The sequence below is a fragment of the Scomber japonicus genome, chromosome 8 (genome assembly GCF_027409825.1).
Source record: "Scomber japonicus isolate fScoJap1 chromosome 8, fScoJap1.pri, whole genome shotgun sequence".
NCBI lineage: Eukaryota > Metazoa > Chordata > Actinopteri > Scombriformes > Scombridae > Scomber > Scomber japonicus.
Window position 1 is genome coordinate 14681134 of NC_070585.1, and position 14260 is coordinate 14695393.

The 14260-nt window shown below is 43.0% G+C and overlaps 1 protein-coding gene across 1 annotated transcript; it reads right to left on the minus strand.

Annotated features, from left to right (window-relative positions):
• Positions 1–1041: 1041 nt before the first annotated feature.
• On the minus strand, positions 1042–13988 carry LOC128362931 (C-terminal binding protein 1). The gene is made up of 11 exons (XM_053323798.1): positions 13928–13988; positions 12719–12767; positions 12242–12381; positions 8747–8901; positions 8277–8421; positions 7954–8160; positions 6938–7152; positions 6117–6247; positions 5891–6018; positions 2411–2528; positions 1042–2281 (listed from the first exon to the last, which is right to left on the minus strand). The coding sequence occupies exons 3-11, from the start codon at positions 12300–12302 to the stop codon at positions 2101–2103; spliced, it is 1341 nt and encodes a 446-aa protein (XP_053179773.1). The 5' UTR covers positions 12303–12381; positions 12719–12767; positions 13928–13988; the 3' UTR covers positions 1042–2100.
• Between the last annotated feature and the right edge of the window lie 272 nt (positions 13989–14260).

Genomic DNA, 14260 nt, shown 5'->3' on the forward strand with positions numbered 1-14260 from the left:
CTACTTGTTCTAGTAAAAGAAAACTGGCAGACCACGGCGACCGCCTTTCTTTTTTTCCTAATTTTTCATTAGCTGGTAAGATGGAGGTCAAAACACATCAACTATAGTCTAGAGTCTAAGAACGGGAAAGCGTTGTGCTGAATTTTCCACAATGAGGAACAAAAAAGGTAAAAGGCAAAGAGTTAAACATTGGTTTTTGAAGCCTGAGTATTCAGTAACCTAGAGAACCTACAAATATTTTGTCAATTTATTTCATGGGGCAATGTTCTTTTTTTATTGTATCGTCACTGCTACAATTTCACAACCCTTCTGGTAAAGAACAGTAAAGAAGTATCTAGAAAATCTGTACAAAAAATAAAAGGGTATGCACGGTACATTCAATATCTGTTACTGAGGTACTAGAAAGGTGTTCCCTTGACACCAGGGCAACAGCGTTAAAGAGTTACTCCTAGGGACTATTCCTTTGGAAAGACAACAGCTTGTTATCATAACAGAGTGAGAGAACACACACACGCGCGCGCACACACACATACACACACACTCACGCAAACACACACACACACAGGCACGCACGCAAACACACACCACTGTCATTAACAAAGCCAGCATGCAAGAACACTGTCCCCATTTACTCCTATAGGATATTTAAACTCTACTGTCCTCTCACGTTAAAGGAATTGGTGGATGCATACTGGTTCAGGAGCAGATGTGCAGGGTGGGCCATGACAGTGGGAGGAGAGTGGAGGGTGAGTGAGTGGGTGGGTGCAGGATTGTGGTGGTGGTGGTGGTGGTGGTGGTGGTGGGGTGTGCGGTGAGATCTTAAAACAATAAGGCGGTGGTTGATCCCTGGTCACCTGTCCTGTAGTTTTGAATGTCGGCAGTGTGTGATCACGTCACTAAAGCTAACCCGTAACTGTCCCGTCTGTTTGACTGACGTGAGCTGCAGGAAGCGTGTGAGGGTCTGAGTGTTCAGACAGACAGTGCCCTCTGCTGGCGAGACCCCTCACATGCTCTAACCCCTGGCCCCCCCCCCCGCTACGTTTTACTATGTGGGCACCATGTGTAAAGACCTCACACACTGCTGCTGTAGGAGTTTTCTGATGTGACACACTAACTATTATATCATAACGAAACTATCCAGGAGGGGCAAAGCATGTAGAAACAGGGACGACTGTCCTTCAACTAGACGGACACAGCAACAAGAGGTGACAAAGGATCTTGGGTATCACTCCGTAAAATGGAACATTGTTCAGTGGGGGTTGAGAGTTTCAGTATGAGCTGATCAGATAAAACACACTCTGACAGTCTGAGAGAGCTCCACACTCACAGCAATGTGGATCCCTCTGCTGAGCAAGCTGACGACAGTGTCAGGGAGAGCTAAGGGCAAAACTGGGCGGAGGGCAGCTAGATGCCTGGTGGGGAGAGGACAGGATGTACTGTTTGTGATTCTGTCTGCTTTACTTTAGTACACATTTACCCCCATCACAAGAAAGGTGGAGGGAGGGAGAGGGAAAAAAGAAAAGAAGAAGAAGAAGAAGAAGAAGAAGAAGAGAGCAGTAACATGAGCCATTAATGTACAAAGGGGGGCTTTAACCTTTCTGCCTCTGTGCCTCTTCTGGTCAGAGGACTGCAAACTGTAAAGCCTCATGCCAGAAATGCTTTTTTTTCCTTTTTTTACAAACAAAAAAACATTAACACCTAGAACCACAACAGATCAAATTTCCATTAAAACAACAGCCAACTAAGGAACTAAACCAATCCAATCTTTGAATCCTTGAGAACAGTTATTGCTGACGTTGTGGGGGCGTGAAGAGGGGGAGGGGAGGGGAGGGACGGGGTGGCAGGTAGGTGGGTGAGATGAGATGAGAACGAGGATGGAGGGGTACGTGTTCTGGGGGTGGGGATGGGATGGGTCTATCCTGGGCTGGTTACGTGATCTGAGAAACAAGACTGTGTAGATCCACGTCAGGTCAAACTGGTGCTGCCAATGACGTACTGGAGGGTCGGGCTGTGTCTGATGCTGAGAGGTGGGGTTTGTGGGGGGAGGGGAGGGTGGCGGTTTCCAGAGGTGACGGAATGTGCTGGCGGCGGTGGAGGGGGCTATTGGTCAGAGGGGATGTCTCTGTCGGCTTCGGCCTTGTTAGGCTGCCCAGGGGAGGGGGCACGTGGGGGATGAGAGACTGGGGCGATGCCGTGCGCCAGGGTTCCTGAAACCAGGCTTTCAACCCCTGCGCCAGCTCCTGGGAGACCCCCTGCTGCTGCAATCAGACCAGGAGGAAATCTGTAACACAGATTGGGAAAAAAGCAAAAAGCAAGAAAATTTATATGAAAGCTGTTTTGGTAAAACACACAAACTATTCCAAAGGCGCTCAGATCCATGTTTGATCATGTTCCATGTCCACTCCTCTACCTGTAGGTAGCTCCGTTAAGTTCTGGGTGAACAGTGGCGGCCTCCATGCTGGGCCACTGAGAGGCTGCCATCAGATACTCCTTATTCACACAGTTCTTCAGACTGTCAGGGATACGCCCTAGAAAAGAAAACAACACACCATTACTACATCATAGAGCTGTTCTGATGAAAAACAAAGCAGTGTTTATACACAGACAATTATCTTACTCTAACTGGAGTTATGTTCAGATAAATCTTACGGCAGCATCACTGCTCTGAATTACTGTAAAAACGTCGGGAGGGGGGACACCAATATCTGCACCAGTAGATATTCATTTATAAACACATACGTTTATACTCCAAAACCTTTTTAATTTACTTTTATTTGAAACGCACATTACACCTAAACAGTGTGTCGGTTTAGGCAAGGCAAGGCAAGGCAGTTTTATTTATATAGCGCATTTCATACACAATGGCAACTCAATGTGCTTTACATAAAACCATAAAACATGTAATTTGAGAAACTTAAAACATACAATTAACCCCCCACACTAATAAAAACAAAGTATAGAAAGAGAGAAATAAAATGCTAGAATAGAGCATTAAATATAAGATTTAATATTTGATATGACTGCTGAAGGTCAGATCTGAGTCTATCAGCACGCCAAGGTTTCGGACTTGGTCCCTAGTTTTTAGAGAGAGTGACTCGAGATGTTTACTGACAGCAATCCTCTTCTCTTTATTGCCAAAAACAATGACCTCAGTTTTGTCCTGATTTAATTGAAGGAAATTTTGGTTCATCCAATTAGTTACTTGTTCTAATGGTTAATGGTCCAGTAATGATTTGCTTAACTGAACTGGACTGATATATTAACTGAAACCAGGTTCAGGTTAGGCTATGAGTTTAAAATAATACAGTAACTTTACATATTTGATACAATGTGTAGCTGTATGCTTACTTGCGCCCCAAAAACTCTTCAGAGATCTCGCTGTGTGCAAATATTGCACCTGAGTCACTATAAGGTTCACCAAGCATACTGTCCCTGGACTCTGTGTCAGTCCCAGAGTCAAACAAAGTATCATTCTCTGTTCCATCCAGTGGGAAAAAAAACAATACTTCAGATCTGTGCTCATACTGTGTGTCCCTGCCACAGCTCAATAAAAGCTGCTCATCTGTGCGTTTTTGCATATTACGCTTCAACATCTGCTGCTGTCTTGAACTAGTGTCCCAAAATACTTCTGATCAACACACTGAGTCAGCACCTGCCGGTGAACCCGCCTGATTTTATTTATTTATTTTTCCATCCAACATACAGCATTATTGGGTCATCAATACCTATTTTCATTAGGTGTCGACACAGCTGGAGCGTGCATTGCGTGCTCGACACCGCTGTTTATAGGACGTTATAGTTCATAAGTATGGATGCTCACATCGTTATCTTTACAGTTATAGTTATTGTTCTTTGTGTGGACGGCTGTTTACAGACCTATAATCATAGCAAGATCCAACCTCACTCTGTATCTTACTCCTGTATAGGACACACTGGTGTATAAGACGCACCACACTTTTCAATGAAAAACAATTGCATGTAAAAAGGTGTGTTTTTACAGTAATACTCAGAGTTGAAAGGTGACTCATTTCTGAGGAGTTTATCACATGAGTTGTTTTTTTCAGTGATATCCTTATGTATATGTACTTAATTCTGTAATTGCTTGTGGCGCAAAAAATAATAAGAAGAAAGGGACAGAGATTCAAACTCAGATCATCAGCTAGGTTTGAGAGGTGGAAAATGACTAAGAATCTAAGTGTTTGGTGTTAAGTGGATTTGTGGAGTTCCTTTCTGGACCATCACCTATTTTATTTCATTCACTTCAATGAAACAAAATGCTTGATCCTGTTCAGTGAAAAGTGTGCCCGTCTTTCCAGCAGACATGTCCCAATTGATCCTAAAGATCAGGAGGGTATTAAAACAAATCGGAATGGGCTCAAATAAATGTAACAAGAGGCTGATCCTTTTTTTAATTTACTGGGTTTTTTACCATAGCTGTGTTAAACTGTGAGCAAGTCACTATGACAACATTAGATAGATGCTATTTTTCCTTTTTTTAAAAGGAGGCAAATTCTTCACAGTAAAGAGTTCATTTATGATGAACACTGAGAGCAGGTGATGGATTTAAAAGACTATCAGTTGTGAAAAAAGTACTTGGGGATTATTTTGGTTTTCTGAAATAATGACAAATGGGCTTTTCTCTCATTCTTGACTGCATTACTGCAGATTATATCTTGATCTTTAAATATGTCAAAGTGAATCTGTTGATTACTTCTTACTGTTTTCTTTTCAGCTCACAAATTGCAGCAGTTTTCCATGATGATCTGCTAATTAACTCCCTTTTTTTGACTTGTGCAGGAGCAACTGAGCATCAACTAATCATCAACTAAGCCAGTGGTGGATGGAAGAAAGGTATTCATCAGATTTGAACATTTGTCAATAGCTTCATTGTTAATGTTACACTTCAACAACAGGGTCTGTTGTTGTGAAGCAGGCACGGCTCCCGCAGCAGTTGCACCAGCAGCGGGTCTTAAATTAGACAATTTAAAACAGTGTTCACTGACAGCGTGTCTGGCGGGCAACCACACACACACAATGCAGACGCATGCGCAATCCAGTATTTTTAGCCATCACTGACACTTTTGCAGATTATAATGAAAGAGGTTGCAGGTCATAGCAGCCATTGCTAATTAATGTTCATTCTGTGAGTAACTTGATAACAGGCCAAATGAAACTTGGCTGTTGTCGGTTTTTTGCGCTCTCTGCAAGCTGCTGTGTGTACTTGGCTGATTATTATTTGTGAGGGAACAAACTTTGCTCTGTAACACTGTCGTACGCAGTCACGCACGGTTTCTGTAGTCCTAACAACTCCATACGTCTTCTCTACTAAAACAATCAGCTAATCACATCAATTTCAGCATTAATTAATTTTTTTTTTTTTTTAAAGATTTTGTTGGCGCCTTTATTTATCAGTAGACCGAAAGGGAAACATGGCAGAGAGAGGGGGGTGTGACATGCAGCAAAGGATTCGGGATTCGAACCGGGGAGGTTGCGTATATGGCATGCTCTCTAACCACTCGACCACCTGCGCACCCACTAATTTAATTTAAAGTAATAAAAATAATAGTTTTGAATCAAGACCTCTACTGTTTTGATCAAGTATTTTATCACTTCAAAGCGCCATATAGAAATTTCATCAACACTGCAAATCTTCTACTGCTATGTATATAATCATTGTTTCTATGTAAAGTATACTGAGTGCCTATGACACGGTCAATTCTCTATCTTCTGTGATGGGCAGGGGTTTCATTTAGCTGAACATAAAGTATCAGATGGGCTCTGTATCATCAGATACACCACATAAAAGGGTTCGGATCAGGATTACAGTGATATTTAACAACAAAAACAACAACAACAAACAAACAAACCTTTGAGAAACATTCCTACTTACCAGTGATGGCGCGACGTACTTCCCTGGCTGCCTCCTCACGAGCCTCCACAGATGCCTGCTCACTGTACCAGGATGTGTGCGGGGTGCAGATCAGGTTGGGGGCATCCTTCAGAGGGCCTGTTGAAAAACTGTTGGGGGGGGGGGGAGGGGGGGCAGTGTTATACAGAGGAGTAATGAGGTCTTCTATCGTGCATATTTCGGGGTGTACATGTGTGTACATGGTTACCTGAAGGGTTCTGTCTCGTGGACGTCCAGGGCAGCCCCTCGTATCCGTCCCTCCTTTAGGGCCTGAGCCAATGCTTTCTCGTCAACCAGACCACCTCGTGACGTGTTCACCAGGAAGGCTCCCTGACGCATCTGTATCACAGAGTTAGCAATATTAAATAATATTAAAGTGGAGCAGGCAAAGCCGAAGAGGGCTGACACTTTCAATCTGCAGCAAAGAAAACAGTACAGACTGAAGAACAGATTTGCTTTTTATTCTTCCAATCGATACTACAGGTTGGGAGCAATGTTTGGCTCAACTATCATTATGTACAGCTTAAAAGCCAGGTTGTCTTGACTGGTACAATTGTGCTTAAACATTGTTGACCAACTCCTTCATCTATGAAGTGATAAGGCAGAAATAATGCTGTTTCTGCAGCTAATGTAAGTAACTAAGCCTCCAAGTAAACAATTGCCTTTTTATTCTCACACAGCAAGAGAAAAAATGTGTCACAACACAAATGCACAAATACTAGATTCAAAAGGTTTGGATTTTCCGAAATGGATCCAAGATTCGATTCAAATTTCACAAAATTTCATCAAACAGAACACCAACTCTTTGATACAAGATACAAGTGTGCAATCTTATTTAATCCCCTGACCATTTACATTTTAGTGCATAAATTGTACCATACAAGCAGGCTATTTATTTACACTATTTCAGCTGACTTAATTGCACAGAACTAAACACCAAAATATGAGGAGGTGGGAAAAGTGCCTTCTGATGAGAGGGTGAACATGAGACAAAAATGTTTTTTCATATTCCAAGTGCATCGTACTCACCTGTTTGATGGTGAAGTCATTAATGAGGTGGTGGTTGTGCTCATTGAGGCTGCAGTGCAAGGATACACAGTCAGAGTGGATGAGCAGGTCCTGCAGGGTGGCCATGCGCTGCAGGCCCAGTGAGCGTTCCACGCCGTCGGGCAAATAGGGGTCATAGAAGATTACGCCAAAACCAAAGGCCTTAGCCCGCAGAGCCACTGCTTGGCCAACACGCCCTGAAAGGCCAAGAGAAATGGAAGTTAGTAAGAGCAACAGCAGTTCTTTCACTGGATCAAATACAGATATAAGCCTAGATTGGAAATTTCTTACTGAAGCATAAACACCCAAAAGGTCCTACAGCACACTCTCTGACCATCAACTGTCTGCTCAGACTAAAGGCACTGTTCATTCTGTTGTGTGTTGCAGCAGCATCAGAGCCAGTGACACTAACAGACTTGATAAGATCATCAAGAAGACTGGCTCTGTACTGGGTCTCATGCAGGAGTCTTTTGAGACCGTGGTGGAGAGGAGGACGTGGAATAAACTGTTATCCATCATGGACAACGATCAGCACCCTCTCCATCAGACAGTGTACGGACAGCGGAGCACCTTCTCACACAGGCTGCTACAGCTCCGCTGTCGAAGGGACAGGCACAAGAAATCTTTCCTGCCACATGCCATCACACTGTATAATAACAGCTAAACAACTCTGGTCATAACTTAGTCACTACGCACTTTATTTTCTACACACAGTTACACACATTTTTTACTTTGCACTAAAATCAACACTGCCAATTAATTATATATACTTTTGTACATTACATTTTATTTTGCTATTGCTATTTTGCTATTTTATTATGTATAGTTTGTTTTTTATATTCTTATACTATATGTTGTTATTGTCACTGTGTGTAATGCTGCTGCTGCACTGTAATTTCCCAGCTTGGGATCAATAAAGTATATCTATCTATCTATCTATCTGAATGACGCCCTCTTACCAAATCTAGCCACCTAACTTCCATGTTCTCTTCACTCACCCAGACCGATGATGCCCAGCGTCTCGCCCCGGATACGAGCAGCACCGCCTGCTACCTCCCTGATCTGCTCCACACTAGAGGCTCGGGTTCCCTCCCTGAGGGCCTGGTGCATCCAGGTGACTCGCCTGTACAGGTTGAGGATCAGACATAGCGAAGTGTCGGCCGTCTCCTCCACCGAAGAAGCTGGCACGTTACAGACTGCAATGCCTGCATGGACACAGGGAATAGAGGAGGGGAAATTAAGCATTGTGTGTGTTATTGTACGTGTTAGCTTATGGCTGAACTACAAATGCTTGTACTATGATTAAGGTGTATCTCCTCACCGAGCTCAGCTGCTGCTTTCACATCAACATTGTCAAAGCCAGAGCCGATCCTGACAATTACTCGAAGGCCTTTAAACTTTTCCAAGTCGTCTCTGGACAGAGTGATGGTGTGGTACAGCAGGGCGGCCACTGCTTCATTTAGCACCTACAGAAGACAAACACATTTTAAATCATCTCAATGTTTACTACATTAAACTACACTTCTTATTTATATATTACACCAGTGAAACAAGGATTTAGAACATGAGATTCACACAGTTTGGCTAAACATAAGTAAATATTGCCAGGCTGTGTGGTTGAGATAGAATTCAACATCCGAGATTCATTGTTCACAAAAACGGAGAACACGAGAATAAAAAAAAGTGTAAAAACGTATTTTTGGCAGCAGATGTTAAATCCTGTCATATTTCATCATAGTGACCCTTGTGGATTGTGATCACAGTGTTGACGTGTGTGTAGGTCTCCACTACCTTCTCGTGAATCTCTTGTGTGGACTGAGCATCGCAGAAGGCCACTGTGGCCACTTCTTTGAGGATGGGCATTTCCACAGTGCAGTCGCGCCCGTCCAGCAGGGCCACCAGTGGGCGCGGGTGCATCGGCCCGTTCAGGATGGGGGGTCGGATACCTGAGCCGAGCAGGAAGAAAAAATTAACAATAAATACAGGCTAAATATTCAATTCAATATCAATATTCAATTAAAAATTATTAAAAATCCAGGACACAACATACAAAAATAAAAGGCACACATTAGTGCCAACACTCAAAAGCTTTCTGTTAAACATTTTTTCCATCTCTTTCTTACTATAATGACAAAGCCTGTTGATGACACTCGTATTTCAGAGCTGGTAAATTTAAGCTGGGAGTTAGTGACTCAACAGTCTGCATTTTCTCATGTCTGGACCCTGCACACATGGCTACAGTTAACAGGACTAACAGCCACACTTCTTAGACAATAATAACTCAGACTTTTATGACTCTCTTTTTCCAACGCATCCACCTCCAGCAGCACCCAAAGGGAACAACCAGGATGATGTGTGTGTGTCTTCCTTCAGATGTTGTATGTTCTATGATTACAATAATGTGTAACTAAAACTGTGATAGAGCATGGAGGAGGTCCAGCTTCCTGGCCTATTTGGTATTGAACTGCAGCTATATTTGGGAAGGCGTGGAACTGATACATCTTCATTGATCCATCTCTGTTCTGCTCAGACTCCTCATAAGGGGAAGGTTAGTTTCTGGTCAGTGAGGCAGAGCACTTGATCAAGTATTAAGTCTGGGAACTTGACCTGCCTACTGTATGAGGAGAGCACACAAACACATAGAGGAGGGGGCTGGGGCGGGAGTGAGACGAGAGGATGGGAGTGTGGTGGCTGGGGGAGGGGTGGAGAAAACTGCGGGGTCTCAGAGAGGAGGTGGTGGGGGTTCATGAGGGGGTCTGAGTCATGACCTAAATTCTCCTGTCTGGAAGAGACCTTCCTTCCTATTTTTCTGGTTCTCCCCATTACACCCCCCCCCCCCACACACACACACACACATATATATATACACACACACACACACACACACACACACACACACACACACTGCTATCAAAACATCTGCATCGTTGCCAATTTCTATTATGCCAACAAAAGAAATGTCGCATTTAAAAATCAAATCAGTGACATAAATAAATGTGACATCTCTGCCAATACAGAAGTGTTAAATGAGAGGGACAGAAATATCAGCAAATGCTTCATGCCTCTTCATTCTTTCTTTCTTCACCAAAGCAGTTCTTGGCTGGGACGAAGCCCACACATGCACCAGTACACACCGTCTTGTCCCTGCTGTGTGACAGGTGTGTGTGTGTGTGTGTGTGTGTGTCTCTCACTGGGTGGGGGAGTGTGTCTAGCTGGAACATTTACTTGGACAGAGGGCAAGAGGTAATGGTGAGACTGCAGAGGAGGGAAGGGAGCTGGTAGCCGAGGGTGGAAAACAAATATTTGTGAACACTTCCTCTGACGTCTGAGATTTCCCAACACAGGCATAAAATGCACTTTGGCAGAAAAATAAGAAAAAAGAAAAGAAAAGAGAAAAAAAGTACAGCCTGGTGCCCTTATAGAAACATACAATCTATAGCTCTCCATTTAGCAGTGCGACTAACGTTCATTGCAGATGGCTCAAGAAAGCTAACAGGCCTGCTTCTGCACACTACAAGCACAAAGAGACCCTTACGATGTAGAAAAACCCAAAGGGGTTCGTCACAAAGACCGCCTCTGAAAAAGTTGCTCTGGAAATATACAAGTAAGCCTACACACAGAGTAATTTGAGTAAAGGACACTGGCATACCCGAGGCCTACAAAGCACAAGCATGGCCGCACACAATACAATTCATTCAGTGATTCATTCATTCTCCCTCCCTCTCCCTTTCTTTCCCCTCACTCCCTCCTCCTCTTCACTCTCCCTCTGGCCGCAGTTGGAGGAGTAAGAGGTGAGGGGGGAGGGGCAGGCAACGATGATAATGCAGCAAGCAGCGGTACTCCACCCAGACGCAGCTAGACACACACACACACACACAGTCATTCAGTTCCTTCTCAACGGCTGCGAACACCAATTCGTACTGAACATAAAAGGGAAACTGCACGCACAGAGCTGCACCACACCCAAACCTTAGATCTCTCCCATGCAGATCACAAATTACAAAAACACATTCCAAAATAGAAAACACATGAGCACAGGGCCTAACCTTGCATTATGAAGTCTGTCAGACCGTCTTCCTCTCTCTCTCTCCCTCTCTCGCCTTGCTCTCCCTCTATCGCTCTTTTTTTTTCTCCCTCTCTCTCTCTCTGTCAGCCTGCTCTTGGCTGGCTGGATCCCAGCTGTCATCCACGCCCAGCCCCTCCCCCACGCCCAGCCTCCAATCACACGCGACTCCATTGAGGGCCGGCCAACCAGCACTAACCTCATTAGCATAGCCGAAGCCGAAGCCTAGGCCGAGGGCGGTTTGGGGCTGTTGTCGTTTTTTAAAGAGACAGCTGGCCCGTTTCCCTGTAGCTGTGGCCACGACCCTTCACCTTGTCCTCTCCCTCTCACCCGTCTCCAGGGACTCTCCCAGACTGTTCCCTCCATTTTAGCTCACCATTATGTCTGATCTCAATCATCTACTCACTCTACAACTCAAAATACTAGCTTTCCCAGGAGAGGCAGACATGTGCACTGTACCATCCATCACTAGTATTACTTTTATGCAACAACAGTAAAATAATTTTCTGTAAGGGCAACACCCCCATGCATGCCCCAGACATTTTACAAGAAACTTAAAACACAGTCAAATGGAGTCAAAACTCTCAAATGGACTGAGAGGAAACACAAACACAACCAAGCTCCACATTTTACTACTCATACTGTTTTTTACACACACGTCTTTGTTTGATGACATTTATTTTTGCTCTGCACCATAAAAATGTATGTATGTGACAGAGATTTTCTACCTGGAAGTTAATGTAAACAAACATTGTAATTGGTCCTACAGTATTTCATTACACTAGAACAAATGAAATATCTCCAAAACCACAATATCCTGGAGTGCCCATAATATATCAATACAACAATTAAAAAGCAGACCTAAACAAACATGATGAGGAAGTGTCTGCATCTAGTCTCTAAGAATGTACTGATCACTTTTCTAGTTTAAATAGTCTAAATCTGCCACTGAATCTTACTATGGTATGAATCCAAAGATAAATCAGCTGCAGCAAATAATGCATGTTTCAACGTGGAAAAACATGGCAAAACATATAGGTCTTTTAATAATCAGGTATGAAAAATTAGTACAATAAATGTTTAGCTGTCTGACTATATGGGTATGATGACCTAAGTAGAGCACAGTAAAGTTTTATCTTAATACTATGCATTTAAATAAGAAAATATACCTCTTGAATACACACACCATCCTTTCACTTTGTGTAAAAGAATGTATATCTTACCCTCACAAATGCGGTCAAGTCTCTGCCGCTTGACCTGTTTATGTTTGTCCATCAGAGCCATAGACCAAGCAGTCTGAACCTGGGAGAGAAGAACAGATCCGAGTGCTAGGGAGCCCCTAATAAAGTCCACTTAGTTCCACCTGTAAACACATGGGTATAACAATCAGCAAAAGAAAAAAATCCCACAGAATTTTCAGACAGAGAAATTAAAAACTCTAGCAGTGAGGCAAAATTCACCAGTACTACACAGGATATATGCTGTAACATTTTTTGTGAGCTAAAAATGAATACTAACTAAAATTAGGCTATATTTTCATATGTAACACAAGGATTATTGGGGGAAAAAAAATAACAATCTACACTCAGCAGCAATCACTTATAATTCTGGTAAAAGGATCTCTCAATGTTAATTAAATTTGAAGTGCATTTTAATATAAATTGTCCTCCATCATTCACAGGCTGTACACAGACACTTACCTGGAGAACAATGTTCGGTGTGCCAGTCTGGTTGACAACTTAGTTTACACTGTAAACAAAGAAATGGTTTATTGACTTTAGATAAGGACAATGTCATGATGTTGATTTCATTTACGTGGCTCGTTAAGAAGACAAAAACATGGCACCAAAAGTCACTAAAATCCAGTGTTATTTATGTGCAACTCCCGATAACAAACGTGTTTTGGTGTAAGTCATTTGAGCTCATAGTTCGTTCAGGACAGGCTCATACCGATTGATACTCATTCACTTCACTTTTACAACACTCTACTTTATTTTATTTAACTTGTTGGAGTTGCTGATCACCGGTTTCCAACTTTGTGGTCAACTTTAATGTTACTTTAGCTACCAATAGCAACACCACACTCACATACAGTGCGTTTTCACAGTTTAACATCTCACAATTAATGTTTCAGGGGCATATTGAACTGCAGTTTAACTTATTTGGATTCATTTATAGGATTAAAGGGTATATCGCCCCCCTCACTCTTGCTCGCAGCCAAGTTACCGTTAACTAACATTAGCTTGTGGAGCTAACTAGCCTGTCTCTCGGCTATCCAGAATATTCTGGGCACATACAATGAATGGCGGAAGATATTTGACTGTATCGTGCAAAAACTCAATTTATTGGGCTCATATTAGGCGACAAAACTAGCCATAATACATACTCTGTCGCCTCTCATCTAGTTTAGTTAAAGCTAACTTCTGACTAGCGACCCAAGCTAACGCTAAGTAAGTGCATAGCAAGGCAGCTAGCTAGCCGATGTTGGCTAGCTAACCCAAAACACAAACATTTGAGGGTTCTTAAAAGCTAAAATTTAATTGGAAAAAACAAAAGCACACAAACCCTCTGGTACGCATAGCTTTTAGTATTATTTGGCTGCGACTAAGTTGTGAAAGGTGTCCGTATTAACCGTGAACATAACTACATATATGAGACGTTGGCAGCATTGCTAAAGCTAGCTATCCAACGCCGTTAAGTAGCGTGCGGGAGAGATGCGAGCGGAGGGGGAGCCCATTTCGTCCGGTTTGTTATCAGCGAGAGGCGCTAGAATGTGAAATATCTGACCCACAAGCTTAAAAAACGATTAATTCTGCAGGGAAATGTGCATCACCCACATGATTTAATTCAAGCAGGGCTACTGTGTTAATCCAGTGACCACAATCTTGCAAAAATTGTCAATTATTTACCCCGAATAAACTCTTTCGAGAGTGCTGAGACAGTGTGCGTGCGTCGGTGGCGTTCCCTCTCTCCCGATCGCCATGAAATTAGACAAAAGAGGAAGTGGCTTGTTGGTAGGGGGGTCAGTCAGTCTGTGAAAAAAAGTATCGGTGGACTGGAAGGAGCGCCCTCACCGTCCACGGCGGAGCGGCTACCTGCCTGACAGAGACATAGGAGACTTTATAGTGGAACAGACCCACTTTATTTCATTATCAAAAAGTTTTCTGGAGTACTTTAACTTTAGCCGCTGATTATTTACAAAGAACTAAACATTTGCACTCACTCCGAAAAGATAACGTCAA

What these genes read in the sequence shown, in the direction of transcription:
- LOC128362931 (XM_053323798.1), bottom strand. Translation starts at nt 12,302, where the DNA reads ATGGCTCTGATGGACAAACATAAACAGGTCAAGCGGCAGAGACTTGAC. An exon ending in GCTGGGCATCATCGGTCTGG is followed by an intron (nt 7,153 to 7,953) that starts GTGAGTGAAGAG and finishes TTGGCCTTTCAG; the next exon opens with GGCGTGTTGGCCAAGCAGTG. An exon ending in CACGAGACAGAACCCTTCAG is followed by an intron (nt 6,019 to 6,116) that starts GTAACCATGTAC and finishes CCCCCCCAACAG; the next exon opens with TTTTTCAACAGGCCCTCTGA.